Source organism: Typha latifolia, chromosome 10 (assembly GCF_019914945.1).
Source record: "Typha latifolia isolate L0001 chromosome 10, TyphaL0001v2, whole genome shotgun sequence".
In the NCBI taxonomy this organism is placed as follows: Eukaryota; Viridiplantae; Streptophyta; class Magnoliopsida; order Poales; family Typhaceae; genus Typha; species Typha latifolia.
Window position 1 is genome coordinate 11,535,739 of NC_133095.1, and position 13,595 is coordinate 11,549,333.

The window sequence follows — 13,595 nt, forward strand, 5'->3', positions numbered from 1 at the left end:
ATAACTAAGCACCATGTAGAGATATACATTTGCAATTGCACTCTGGCAATAATCCTGGGAATAATCAGATATACAACAGATTCACTTGAAATACCCGCCAGCCTAACATCAGCTAATTAAACTTATCAGAGAAATTGAAGATTGTATGATTGAGAAGAACAGCCAACAGAATTATTAGAGAAGACAAGGCAACAAAGAGAATTATGTTGTACCGTATTAGCTTTATGAGTTGCTAGAGTATACCCTAAACAAGTTAGGGGTAGCACCTATAGAGGACAAGTGAGAACAGATTAAGGAGGTCTGGAGATGTACAAAGGAGATCACATAAAGAACTAAGTATTTCATTGAAGTAGACGGTGCCTTGAGAAGGAGAGGAATGCCAAAAATTTGTTGTCAGTTGTTACTCCGGTTGCTATCAGAGCTATCAAAAAGCAAATTGCATGAGGAACTTATGACCAATCCACAATATCCCACTTCAAGGATTGGAAGATCCTAGTTGATATGCATCACTTGCCTAGCACAGACAATCAGTAAGCCTAAAATCATCACTCATCTGTATTTGTATCGCAACTAAAACACTACCAGGAAAAAATATGAATTTGCACCTAACATAATCCTCGTGTTGATTTGATAGAAAATAAATGAGGTACAACATCAGACTTATCAAGAAGGAGATACAATCTGAAACTTCTAGCATCTTAAGGTATTGTACCTATTAATTGCGTCTTTGATGTGCAAATACAGGAGGATTGCCTTAATTCCATGGAAACCAAATTGACCTTAAATTTTGTGTTCTACATGTAATAATAAGATTGATCATGGTGAGATTATGGACAAAGAAAGTTTGGAATATAGAGGTTATTTGATTATCAGGTTTTAGTCTTTTTTCTGTAAAACATGTTTTAAATCATGCTTTACATAATTACATAAATAATTTTAGAGTTGCATTATTCGTATTTTACAAAATTAGTTGCTTGGTTGTACCTCAGAGCATGGGCTCTCTCTATCACTCACCTCTATTAAATCTCTATCATTGCTTATTGACTTTCTCATTGACTGGCACTAAGGCAAGCGAGCACCACGGCTGTGATTTATAACCTTGTGTTGGGGAAAGAGAATCAAATTGCAACTGAATAAAATTTCAACACAACCCCATTATTTCCTGACAACGTACCAAGGAGCAACCCCCACCATGGTATGGGCAAGCAAGGGACCAGCCATGGTGGTGGTGGCAGTAGTGGAGATGAAGGAGTTGGTTCCAAGAGAGAAGGCAGAGAGAGTTCCAGGGGCAATGGTTGGAATTATGACTTATTGATGCAAATCTAGTATGAATGCAATGTTTTGGAGAACAATCGACCCAAACAAGTAACTAAAGTAAAATATAGTAAGCAATAACTGATAAGAAGTTAATGGATTAAAAGGATCACTACTAGATGGAAGGAGAGAACCACTCAAATAAGACAGTAGCTTTCTCAACTCTCAAATAGGTATGTCGATAGTAGAAAGGCCTAAAATATGGTGTAAGGAAAGACTTTAGAGTTTAAGTTTACCAATAAATAAAATAGTAGTGCTTTTTACTTTGAAAACCAAGTCCTCTTCACGTCTAGGCACCTAAAGATCCTCTTTCACTACTGCAACCTTCTGGACAGCAGCAGTGACCAACGAAAAAAGTAGAAATTGAAGAAGAAAAGAGGTTTAGAGAGGAGGTAGAAGAGATTAGAGAAGAATATTAAGATAGAGTAGAAGAAAGAGGGGAAAGGGGGAGAGAGAGAGAGAGAGAGAGAGAGAAGATCGCAGGAGAGAAAATGAGAGACTTCAAATAATTCTTATTCCAACTTGTCCTTGTTTCTCATACAATAACCCTTAAATAGGTTAACAACTTTAATTCTAGCTGATTCTAATAGAAACTTATTTCCTAATAGGACTTTAATTGATCATCTTACCTAAATTAATTGACCCAATTTAGGTAATAAATCAATATGAACATCCCCCACATATAAGCTTACCATAACTATCAATTGAGATTCTAATAGGAATTCCTTTTCTAATAGGATCCTAATTGATTAAGCCTTACCTAAATTGACTAACCCAATTTAGGTAATAACTCAATACGGACATCCCCTGCATATAGGCTACCATATCTGTCAATTGACTAATTCAATTAATTATTTGAATTAAAAATCAACAATTAGACCAAAATTGGACTTGAGTAATTCTATTTTGGTCAAATTGAAGATGATGCCCACATCACTTATGCAAGTATGTTGTTTTGGAAAAATAGAGGATAACAGCTTTTTCTTGGAAACATGTTTATTGTATATCGTGAAAACCATGATAAACTAAATCATGTGAAACCCACTCTAAAATAAGGTATAAGTAAACATGCCTTATACCTTTAATTGCTTAACTCCTAAACTACTACACAAAATGAGACCTTAATTATCTATTATAGTTGAAGTTACCATTTTTAGAAATTTACCATAAGTTCATAATTGCTTAACTCCCATCTCTAGAAGTACCAACATGCAACTCATGTACACAACATCCTAATTGGCAATTACAAGAGTTATAACAAGATAATCTTGACATAAATTGAGGCTTGAGTATCCCAGGAAACACATTAATCTGTGTCATCAAAATTGGCTGCCTCTACTCTATTTATCCAACAAGATACCAATCTGACTGACTTTTTCTCCTCTAAATGCTTCAAGTACCTCTTCTGTTGTCATGAGGAGTAACTACAATATACTTGTTTTTATATATATTTCAAAAACAAACTATGAAAAAGAAATTCTCTGAAAACAGTTATATGCCAAAAGGATATCCTACAGTGTAAGGCTCCTTCAATGCAAGGGTTGGAGGTAGGGGTGAAAACGGGTCGGATTAAGTCCGACCCGACCCGCTATCCGATCCGGATCGGATCGGATACGGATAGGAAAATCCTATCCGATCCGGATTCGGATACGGATACGGATAGCTATTTCCAAAAATATCCGGATCCGGATCCGGATACGGATACGGGTTTAGTTGATTTTATCGGATACGGATTCGGATAACGGATATCCGTTTACCCGCTTAATAAATACCCAACTAAAGTTAAACCCTACCTCTATCTCTCATCTACTCACCATCTCCTCCCCCAAATCTCCATCGACCGCACTGCTACCCGCGGCGCCGCCCTCACTGCTAGCCCTCACGGCCTCACCGGCTCACCCATTTTCACCGCCTCCCTCCTCCGGCCCTTCCTCGTCGACCTCGGCTCTCCTCCACCGGCCCTCCCTCGTCGACCTCGGCGCTCCTCCACCGGCCTCACTCCACGGACCACGGGTCCTCGATCCAGTCGCCTCCAGCCAAATCTCCATCGCCCCCAAATCTCCATCGCCCTCACAGCCTCACTGCTAGCCACGGCGCCGCCTCCATCTAAGGTGAGGTACTCATGCTTTTATGTACTCATGCTTCTAGTCTCTTGAGACTCTTGTCACATTACTAGCACAATTGAAGATTCGAGAGACTAACTTCAAGTGGAAGGCCAAAGAATAGATTGAATAATGCTGATGTTGGTTGTTTCAATATCAAGAAAAGAAGGCTGAGTAAACAAATCTTTGCCAGTAGCGTAAAGATGTAAAGCATGGACGATAGCGTGTATGAGTTTCTTACAAACAACTTTGATGTGGAAGATCACTTTGAAGTTGGTCGTTTTGGATGCCGATGTTGATGTTGATCCATTTTCAAAAATAATTTCAATCTATAACCCATCGAGAGTAGTTACGGGTCAATATTTGTTATATATCGATCGTCATACTTTGATTTCTTCCTATCATTCACTCGGATCATCCATATATGATAATGATGCAAACAAGTGAGACTACCATTTAATTTCTTAACATGAAGTACTAGACAAGTAATCCACGAAACATATTACTTCATTATTCAATTTTTACTTAAATTATTGCAAAAAATAAAGGTTAATATACCTCTCCTGACAAGACTATTCCTGTTACTTATCTAAGTAGACCTACTATTAGCATGTCTGAGTTCATAACAAACTAGTATATTTAACTTTTATCTAGTTTCTAGGTAACCTAAGCAAAAAACAGGGCATTGTTGATTTCAATTGAGCTTTTCAATCTAATAGCACTCTTTCGAGAATAGAAGAACAATAGACTTTTCGCCTATCAATATTTCATTTTAAGGAAATCAAAGGGACAAGATTTGTTCAAGAGAAAATAGATTTAAAAATCTTTGTAAACCCTACAACCATTTGTCTCACATGTATAATTGAAGATTGTTACACATCAAACTTGAAGATTTACCTTATCAATGTATTTGTATCATGTCTTATCCATCAAACTTGAAGATTGTTACACATCAAACTTGAAGATTGTTACATATTCTCTTATAGTAGAAGTATTACATTAATAATGACATGTTTTACATGCATGGCATTTATGTTTTACATGCTTGACTAAATTGCCTCTGTTTGCATATTTTGCGGCTAGTTATTTTCTCTCCTCTCTTGTCGATATTTTTGCAATTTGGTCCAAATTATTTGGAAGAATAATTAGTTTTCAAAATTATTAGACTGGTAAGAATATTTGTATTTAATGTATTCTCTCTTTTATGCTTTGATCTTTAATGTTTTAGCTGTAATTAGTTTTAATATCTATGTTTAGGAGTCAATGGCATCTACAAGTGCATCAGTTCAAGGTGACACCTCAAGTAGTGTTTTTAATGATGATAGAACAAAGAAGAAGAAGTTGACATCGGATGTCTGGAATAATTTTGAGAAAATTGAAGAGACAGAAGTAATTGATGGAAAAATAATTCGCAAGTACAAGGCAATATGTAAATATTGTCGAAAGCAATTTAGTGGGGAAAGTTCTATGGGAACATCACACTTGAGGAACCATTATAAGAACAAGCATAATAGAGATAGAGGGCAAATGGTACTCAATCTCACAAAAGTTGGAGAAGATGGAATGTTAGAGTCATACAAATATAATGAAGAAACAAGTCAAAGAAAACTTATCATGGCAATAGTAATGCATGAATATCCTTTCTCTATTGTAAAGCATGAGTATTTTATTGAATTTATAAAATCTCTACGGCACCTTTTCCAACAAAGTCACGGATTACTATCAAAAAAGAGATCTTGGAACTATATGTTGAGCAAAAGAAGATTTTGTATGATATGTTTACTTCACTTTCATGCCGTATGAGTGCTACCATGGATCTCTGAACTTCTAGACAAAATTAAGGATATTTGTGTGTTACAATACATTTCATTGATGATGAATGGAGTATTCAGAAAAGAATCATAAATTTTATGCATTTAGAAGGAAGACATACAGGGTTGAATCTCTGTCAAGCATTTCTAAAGAATATGATTGATTGGAATATTGACATGAAGCTCTTTTCATTAACTTTAGATAATGATCGAGCTAATGATGTTTGTGTTAGAGATGTGGTTACTCTAATTTGAATGGGCAACAAGCTCTTGTTTGTGATGACATATTTTTTCATGTTAGATGTGCCACACATATTATTAATTTAGTTGTGCAAGATGGTTTGAAGAAAATAAAAGATGCAGTGGAGAATATTCGTCATATTATTGTAATTCTCAAAAATTCACCTTTACAATGGGAGGAGTTTCTCAAAAGAGCAAGAGAATGCAATTTAGATACCAATAAGTCTCTTTCAATTGATGTATCTACAAGATGGAATTCTACATATTTGATGCTTAAAGATGCTATATATTATAGCAATGCATTTAAGAGACTTTATTGTCTTGATCCAATTAAATTTCTTTGTATGTCCAACAAATGAGCAATGGGATAAAGCGAAGAGTGTTATGCAAATGTTTGAAAACATTCCATACGATTCTTGAATTGCTTTCGGGAACTTCATATCCGATGACTAACTTATTTTTCAAAGAATTTTGTGCTATTCGATTTGCAAATTAAAGAATGGTGCAAAAGTTTTGATGAACTTGTTCTTTCTATGGCAACATCAATGCAAGACAAATTTGATAAATATTGGAAGCAATGCAATCTTATACTAGCAGTGGCTTCATTTTTGGATCCTCGGTATAAGATGAAACTTATGGTGTATTACTTTCCTAAAATTTATCCTCTTGGTGGTGTTAAGGAACTTGAGGAAGTTCGTGAAGTCATAAGGAATTTGTATAATGAATATGCATCCAAATTTTCTTCCCGTCCGATCCAGGATGTGAATATAAATAATAGCCAAGTGTTGCGAGTGGTAGAGTTGATTTTGATGTTGATGAAGATTTAGAGCAATTTTTAAGTGAGGAATGTCAACAACAATCTATTAAGACAGATTTGGATCAATATATTGAGGATGCCTCACTTTTATGGCAACGTAATGTGATAAATTTGATTTATTATCTTGGTGGAAGACGAGAAAGTAGTGGAAAGTATCATATATTATCACGAGTTGCCCGTGATGTATTAGCAATTCCGGTCGCCACGGTTGCATCCGAACCGCATTTAGTACAAGTGGCCGAGTAGTTGATGCTTATCGTAGCAAGTTGGATCCCGAATCGTGGAAGCTTTAGTATGCACTCAAGATTGGATAAGATCTATAAGAAAAGGTAATGATTATAATATTCGATAGTATTTTATAAAATAGTATTGTTTACTAATGTTCATATACTTTTTTTCTTATTAGGACAAATAGCATCAATTATTCAGGATGTTGAACAATCTAAAGATGTTGATTTAAATGGGGAGTAATCATATTGTAAGTATTTTTCACTTTATATTTTAAGTTGATTAATCTAGTTTCTTTATATTACTTTTAAGTTGGTTAATTTAGTTTCATTTATTTTGCGAGATGCACTTGAAGAGGAGGATTGTTTGAATGGTTGGATGTTTTGATGTTTTGTTCCTCTAACTTTGGGATGTTGATACTTTTTAAACTTAGTTAATTTTATTTGTTGAAGTTCATATAAACTTGTGTCAACCCTAAACTTTATTTTGATGGATATTTTAATTGCTTTTGTGGTTGATAATGTGAACTTGTGTTGGGATAATTTATTTACTTTTATGGTTAACAATGTGAACTTGTGTTAGGATAATTTATTTACTTTTATGATTGACAATGTGAACTTGTGTTAGGATAATTTATTTACTTTTATGGTTGACAATGTGAACTTGTGCAACAATGTTATATTTGCTTTTATGGTTGACAATATGAACTTGTGCAAAAATATTTTACTTGTTTTTATGGTTGACAAAGTTAGAATCTCATTCTTGTTGTTGTTGTAATTTTTTGATCAAGGTTTAGATCATTAGTTTATGCACATTATGTTTGTTTAAAGTTTATAATTTCTTTTGTTTTTTCTTTTTGCACCGTTACTATCTTTTTGCCGATGAATCAGTTCTCAAATACTTTAAGTTTTGTTCAAATTGTATTTGAATGGTTTTAGACTTGATTGATATTCGTAGTAAGTTCATATTAATTTGGTTAAAATTTGATACGTATTTGCTTAAGATCCGAAAATTTATCCGAACACTATCCGATCCGTATCCGAAACTATCCGATCCGTATCCGAAAACTATCTGATCCGTATTCGAAAATTATCCGTATCCGTTTTCTTAGGATATGGTTTTAATTTTTGCTATCCGTCAAATATCCGTATCTGAATCCGTATCCGGATAAAAAATATGGATCCGGATATGGATTGAGTACTATCCGAGCCGTATCCGATCCATTTTCACCCCTAGTTGGAGGGCATGAAATATGCAATTTTCCCAATATAACAAGATAGGCTATTTCCGTAACTATAACCTAGCAACCATAATGGATGTTAACGTGATTACTATCACATTATGAAACTCCTAAAGATCTTTGTGAACATTTTTTCTTAAAAATAGTTGAAATTCTAATAATAATATAACAGTATGCCCTAATATAAGAGATCAAAGAAACACCGTATATACACTCATTTAGTATAAATCTTTATATTAGAAAAGCTAGCATAGCTAAAATCCTAATTGGTGGAAATGGCTTGCAAGAGAATGTCTAGTAGCAGTGACAGACTAATGTCTACTGTTCCAATGTTTCAAAAAGCGGCAACAAATTTCATTGCAATTTGTATAAATATCCTTAAGGAAATGGATGCAAGTAGATTGATAAGGCGAAGAAAAACAAAAGGAAGTCTGGCAGATACAAACCTGAAGGTCACATGCCTTGAACGAATATCAAAGAGATACTTGACCATATTGTAAGTGCAAAAAGTGTCGACTTCTTTTACCCCACTAAAGAACAAGGCAAATTACAAGGTTACGAAACATACCTCTGAACCTTGTGGATGCCACAGCATTGAGAAGCACTTTCAAGACTTGGAGGATAGTACTGCAAAGCACATTGGCACACCCTCCCAGAAAGTTGTAAGAAACCACAGCAAAGGACGTATAAAACCAATATCATATTAAACAGACACATACCTATCAGTTGAAGAGTTATCAACACAGCCGCAGACCATGCTGAGAATGTCAGTAAATAGTGGAGCATTTTTACCACCTTTTAAGCCAGGATCACCTTCTAGATGATCATAAGCAATAAGTTTCTGGCAGTAAAACAACAGATCAGAATACAATTGCCAGAAAACAAAATTTTGATGCAGTAAAGAAAGAAGTTAGGAGCAAACAATTAAGACATAATATGTAAACTCCAATAAAATCTAAAATAAAGAGAAAAAAAATATACTCAATTTAAGAATGCTGCAAGAGATGGGTAAAATTCGATTAAAGAAAGCCAGATGCAACAACTACCGCAGATAAGAGTTATAGAGAAAGACAGTCCATGCTCAAGTGAGGTTTATTTGTGCCGTGCTGGGCTTCAGCCTTCTGCCCTTTTGATTCTACTCTCTTCCACACAACACATAACCATGTAGGTCAATATTCTTCTCTACTTAAACTAACATGAGTAAAGACCTACTTGTTTGAAAGGCTGATTTGTAGATGATTTATCTTTCTATAAGATCTGCAATTGTTTGCAAATTTATTGCATCAAGTGATGGTACAGCTCCAGCCTAGCAACTAGCTTATCTTATTATTTCTTAATGGTATTTAAAGTGTCATATATTTCTAGTAAAATCCCAATAATGCAAACAAAGAGTTCAGAAGAGAAAAAGAAAAAAGCAAAGACACACCCATATAAACAGAAAAGAACAGAAAGATATTTTTATGTATGTGGTTCTACCATTAGTGTCCTTAGTTGTTAGTAATACAAAGTCTAAGCAAGGGGAAGGAAACAAATCCAATTGCAACAAAGCACATACATGAAGACAATCAAGTGCAGGCTCCACTAGTTTAATATATTTTGTCTCAAAAGCGAGCCTTAGCGGTTGTAGAACTAGTTCAGCTTGAGCCCCTTCTAAGGTATGGCCCGCACATGCTAAAGCTGTTGTAATCGGTTCATAAGTCTCCAAAGGTTTGTTGATGGTAACTGCTTCCTCAGTTGGTGAACCTGGCTGTACACCTTCTTGAACACTTCCCTCTTTGACTGCTTCATCACTATCGCCTCTGATGATACATGAAAAATACAATGGTTAGTTTGCTACACTAGTTGCATAGAGAAAGACAAAGAGAGAGAGAGAGAGAGATTTATGTTTATCCAGACCCTGCCTCTCATGGTATTGACAGATCAACTACTATGTAAGTCAAAAACCATACCTTGCCCCAAAAAAAGATAATACAAAAGATACCATGCTTCTAATGATCCTAAGTTCCTAGCAATGAAAGTTATAGCATATTAGAAGGCAACCTCTCATCCCCTGCAGAAACTGCAGTATTGCTTTTCTCATCAGAGTGTGGCTCTTGAATAATCTCCTTCATAGTATCTGAAAATACAAGAAAATACTTAGCTCTCAACTTAATCTTAACTAAACATATAAAGGTAAAGGTCAAAGTGATTTAACCTTCTTAAATTTCTACTGAGAAACTTAAGCGTGCATAGATAGCAACATGATCAGACTACTGTTATTATTATACACAGAGAACGTATATACATGTGTATGGCCCATATACACAATTAGAAATAGGAATTAGAGAGGATAGAATCTGTAAAAGCAAACTCATATCATCAGATATGATCTACAAGGTCCAAATCCTAGATGTAAAAGTATAATCATGATGTTGGAACTTGGAATCCCATAAATTATGAATCAACTCATTGAAGTAAATAGTATTATTGGACAATAATATATACTATTCTTTTTTTTTTATTTGATGCATTATGGTCATATTTATCATAACCGGACCAACCGGTGGTCGGACTGGTGAACCAGTGAACCAACCACCAAGCTGATTCAATTTAGTTTTCAAACCGAGTAAACAATCAACTCGGCAAAAACCGACTAATCCAACAGTTGAACCTATGACCCGTGCAACCTGTCTAGTTTTTGGTGAACCGGCTAGGTTAACTATCTCTGCAAAGTTACATAATTATTACTAATATTTAATTATTCTATTCTACATCCTAATGCTATTTTATTTCTAAAATTTTGAAAATATTTAGTTTATAACTTATTTGGTGTTTCAAAATTAATTACTTTGCAGATATACCCTTAAAAATTCCCTTATTTTCTTGTATGTCTCTCTAAAGTTTATATTTATATGTATATCTCTCAAAATACAAAAAATTTGCACGTAAACCTTTTTTAAAAAATCCTTATTTTTTGCATGAATACCGCTTAAAGTAAACTACTATTGAAATTTGAACAATTTAAATATAAAAAGACAAAAATATCATTAATTTTGTTTTTAGGTATTTCTCTTAGTTGATAGTACTTTTATCTTTTTATATTAAATGACTTAACTTGAAAATAACTATGAAAGTATCTATATAAATAACATATGTTTTGTGAGATATACATACAATTATACTACTTTTATGGATATTTTTTTTATTTTTAGAATTATTTAAGTCTATCTATATAATATTTAAATATTTTTAAAAATCAGCGATTCGATCGCGTGAACCACCAATTGAATAAATAAGCCAGTGACCCAACCCCTGACCGGGTCAATGTCCGGTCCAATCCAGATAACTATGAATATGGCTTCTAAGACAATAAGTTTCTACAAGAGACTTAATTCAGGTTGCTCGATACATCATACATGAAATACTTACATCACGCTTCAAAGTCTAGCAATGCAAATATAAGCATATCTTGGAATTTTTCCATGTTGTCTCGCTATGATAGGCTATAGTCTAATTTTGCTAAATTTTCCTTATTGTTGAAGCCTCACCATTGTTGTTAGCACTTTGTCATGAATATGGTATAAAAAATTTTAACGAAACTGTATGTGCCATAGGCACCAAGTGTGGAGATGCTCTCTTCCTTCCATGGTTGCTCCAACTTTGTCGATGTAATATAAAATAGCCTTTCCTCTACTGCTGCCACTTTGTGCCACCATCATTACATGCCAGTTCAATTTGCTTTTCCCTGGCACACTCAACTCCTAATGACATTTTAACTACATAAATCTCAATCATAAATTCTCAATGCTTCAAACCCTAAAAATACTCTATGTTGGCGGCACAACAATCCAGGGAGAAGTACATGAATTATTAGACTATATTTCCTTCTCCAAGCATGAAATGTAGTCAGCAATAGTTCTCATATGGTCTCATCAGCTCAGTCACAATCTATAGATAATTCATTTAAGGGTCTTACATCCGTCAGCTCAATCAAAAGGTCTATGTACGCCACTACTTGATAGAAAAATTAAATGTATTTAGATGAAACCATGTAAGGACATGTTTGCATTTTGCAAGATATGTCAGTTGGAAAGGGCTGACTATTAGAACTCAGCGATGCTTTTATCTTCGGCAAGCTTGCAAAAAGGTGTAATGAATACTTCAGGTCGTACTCCCTAGGCAGGGTATATATGATCTGTTGGATATTGAGAAAGATGAGGAGTGACATGCAGAAGTCCGGTTAGTCAAAATTTTATATAGGGGGTTTATTTAGCTGGTTGCAGAAATGGGATTTTACAGGTATTTTATAACTGAGCCTTACTGCTACTAGATTTATCACCTTTAATTTCAAAATAAGAAAAAGAGTATTTATCAATCATTAAACTACAAACAATTGTTCTTCTTCAAATCCATGTTCGTTAACATTTACAGTTTTTCACTATATGACAAGGTTGAACACATCATTTACCACTTAAAAGTTTGATTTCCTCAGAAGAAATAGGAACCTTGATTTTTATCCTTGACTTCAAATAAGATAGCGCTAGCATATCTGATACAAAACCCTTTTAGGGCACATCTTTAGTTCACTGTTGCAAACAGTCCAAACTTCTCCTTTAATTCTCATTTCGGATCATTCTTCCATAAGTATTATATACCTGAGTATCATTACATTGCTCTTGCATCTGCTGGCCACCTGTTGCATCTATGCTGTGTCTCTCTTCTTTTAAATAAAAACACAGAGCATGGCTAACACAAGCAAGATTGCATCACGATCCATTTCCATAACACATTATTCCTAAACAATTGAAATTCCAAGCTTTTTTATTTTTCTTTTTCTGTATTTTAAACAGATGATAATAAAATGTGACCCATGTCTGAGCTTCAAATTTCCTAACACTTACTGAATCATGTCTATTGTTTGTATGTACTTTTATCTAAAGTCCCCACTATATCCCAGGCCGGCAGAGACAAAGATTGTGCCAACTACCAATAGGTAAAAGGCAGAACAATGTGACTAGATAAATTGGCGCATGAGTCATATAACTAAATTTATTCCATCAGAAAGGTCAGCAAGACCTAAGCTTGTGCTTCGACTCGTACAGAATAAAGTCAAACATCACCATAATACTCTAAACAAGCAGAAGGATCAATCCTCCGACTCAGTCTTTAGCATTTCAATTGATATCTAGAGAATGGAGTCGACAGAAATAGGAAATGGGATGGAATACGAACCGAGATAAGTCTGGATGGCCTTCTGAAGGTTCCCATACTTCTTGTTGGCGGCGCACTCCTTGAGCATGGACTCGAAGGAGCGCGTCACGAAACCACCGGCGGCGCCCGCCATGGCGAGATCTCTCCCTTAAGTTGCCACAACAAGAACACCACGAGGGCTTCAAGATCTAAGGAACAGATCGCAAATTCTCATCAAAGACGAAGGGATCTAAGCAATGAGGAGACGGAGATTGGAACAGCGACGATCTGGGGAGAATAAGAGAAGAGATGTAGATGGGATCTGAAGGCTGTGGATCGAAGCGAAAGACGGATCTGAGGGGCTTCTCCGCCTTCTAGAACGCGGTGACGGAGTGACGGTCTGAAATGAGAAAGTCAGTCATTATACCTTTCCCGGCTACTGATCCGATAAGCTAAGGTGTCTATTCTCCAATTCCACGACCAGAATCCGACCCGGTATATTAGGCGATCTTCATTTATTATGGATCCAAACCCGACTTGCGAGTCCGGATTCCGGAAGACCATTTTACTCTTTAATCTTTATAGAAACCATTTGAATTTTGAACCGGTCGAAGATGCTACCCGATATCATTTTACATAAAATTGGTGGCACATATTAATCACTCAAAACTTGC

General features: G+C 35.1%; 1 protein-coding gene across 1 annotated transcript in view; it reads right to left on the bottom strand.

The window, feature by feature from the left end:
• Positions 1 to 13,344, bottom strand: part of LOC140796212 (brefeldin A-inhibited guanine nucleotide-exchange protein 5) — a 31,692-nt gene extending 18,348 nt beyond the window's left edge. The window contains exons 1-5 of the mRNA XM_073149132.1: positions 12,964 to 13,344; positions 9,793 to 9,868; positions 9,308 to 9,551; positions 8,472 to 8,593; positions 8,321 to 8,379 (exon numbers count right to left, since the gene is read on the bottom strand). Of these exons, the coding sequence (XP_073005233.1) occupies positions 8,321 to 8,379; positions 8,472 to 8,593; positions 9,308 to 9,551; positions 9,793 to 9,868; positions 12,964 to 13,075 (613 nt within the window). The 5' untranslated portion in view covers positions 13,076 to 13,344. The remainder of the gene's footprint in view (positions 1 to 8,320; positions 8,380 to 8,471; positions 8,594 to 9,307; positions 9,552 to 9,792; positions 9,869 to 12,963) is intronic.
• Between the last annotated feature and the right edge of the window lie 251 nt (positions 13,345 to 13,595).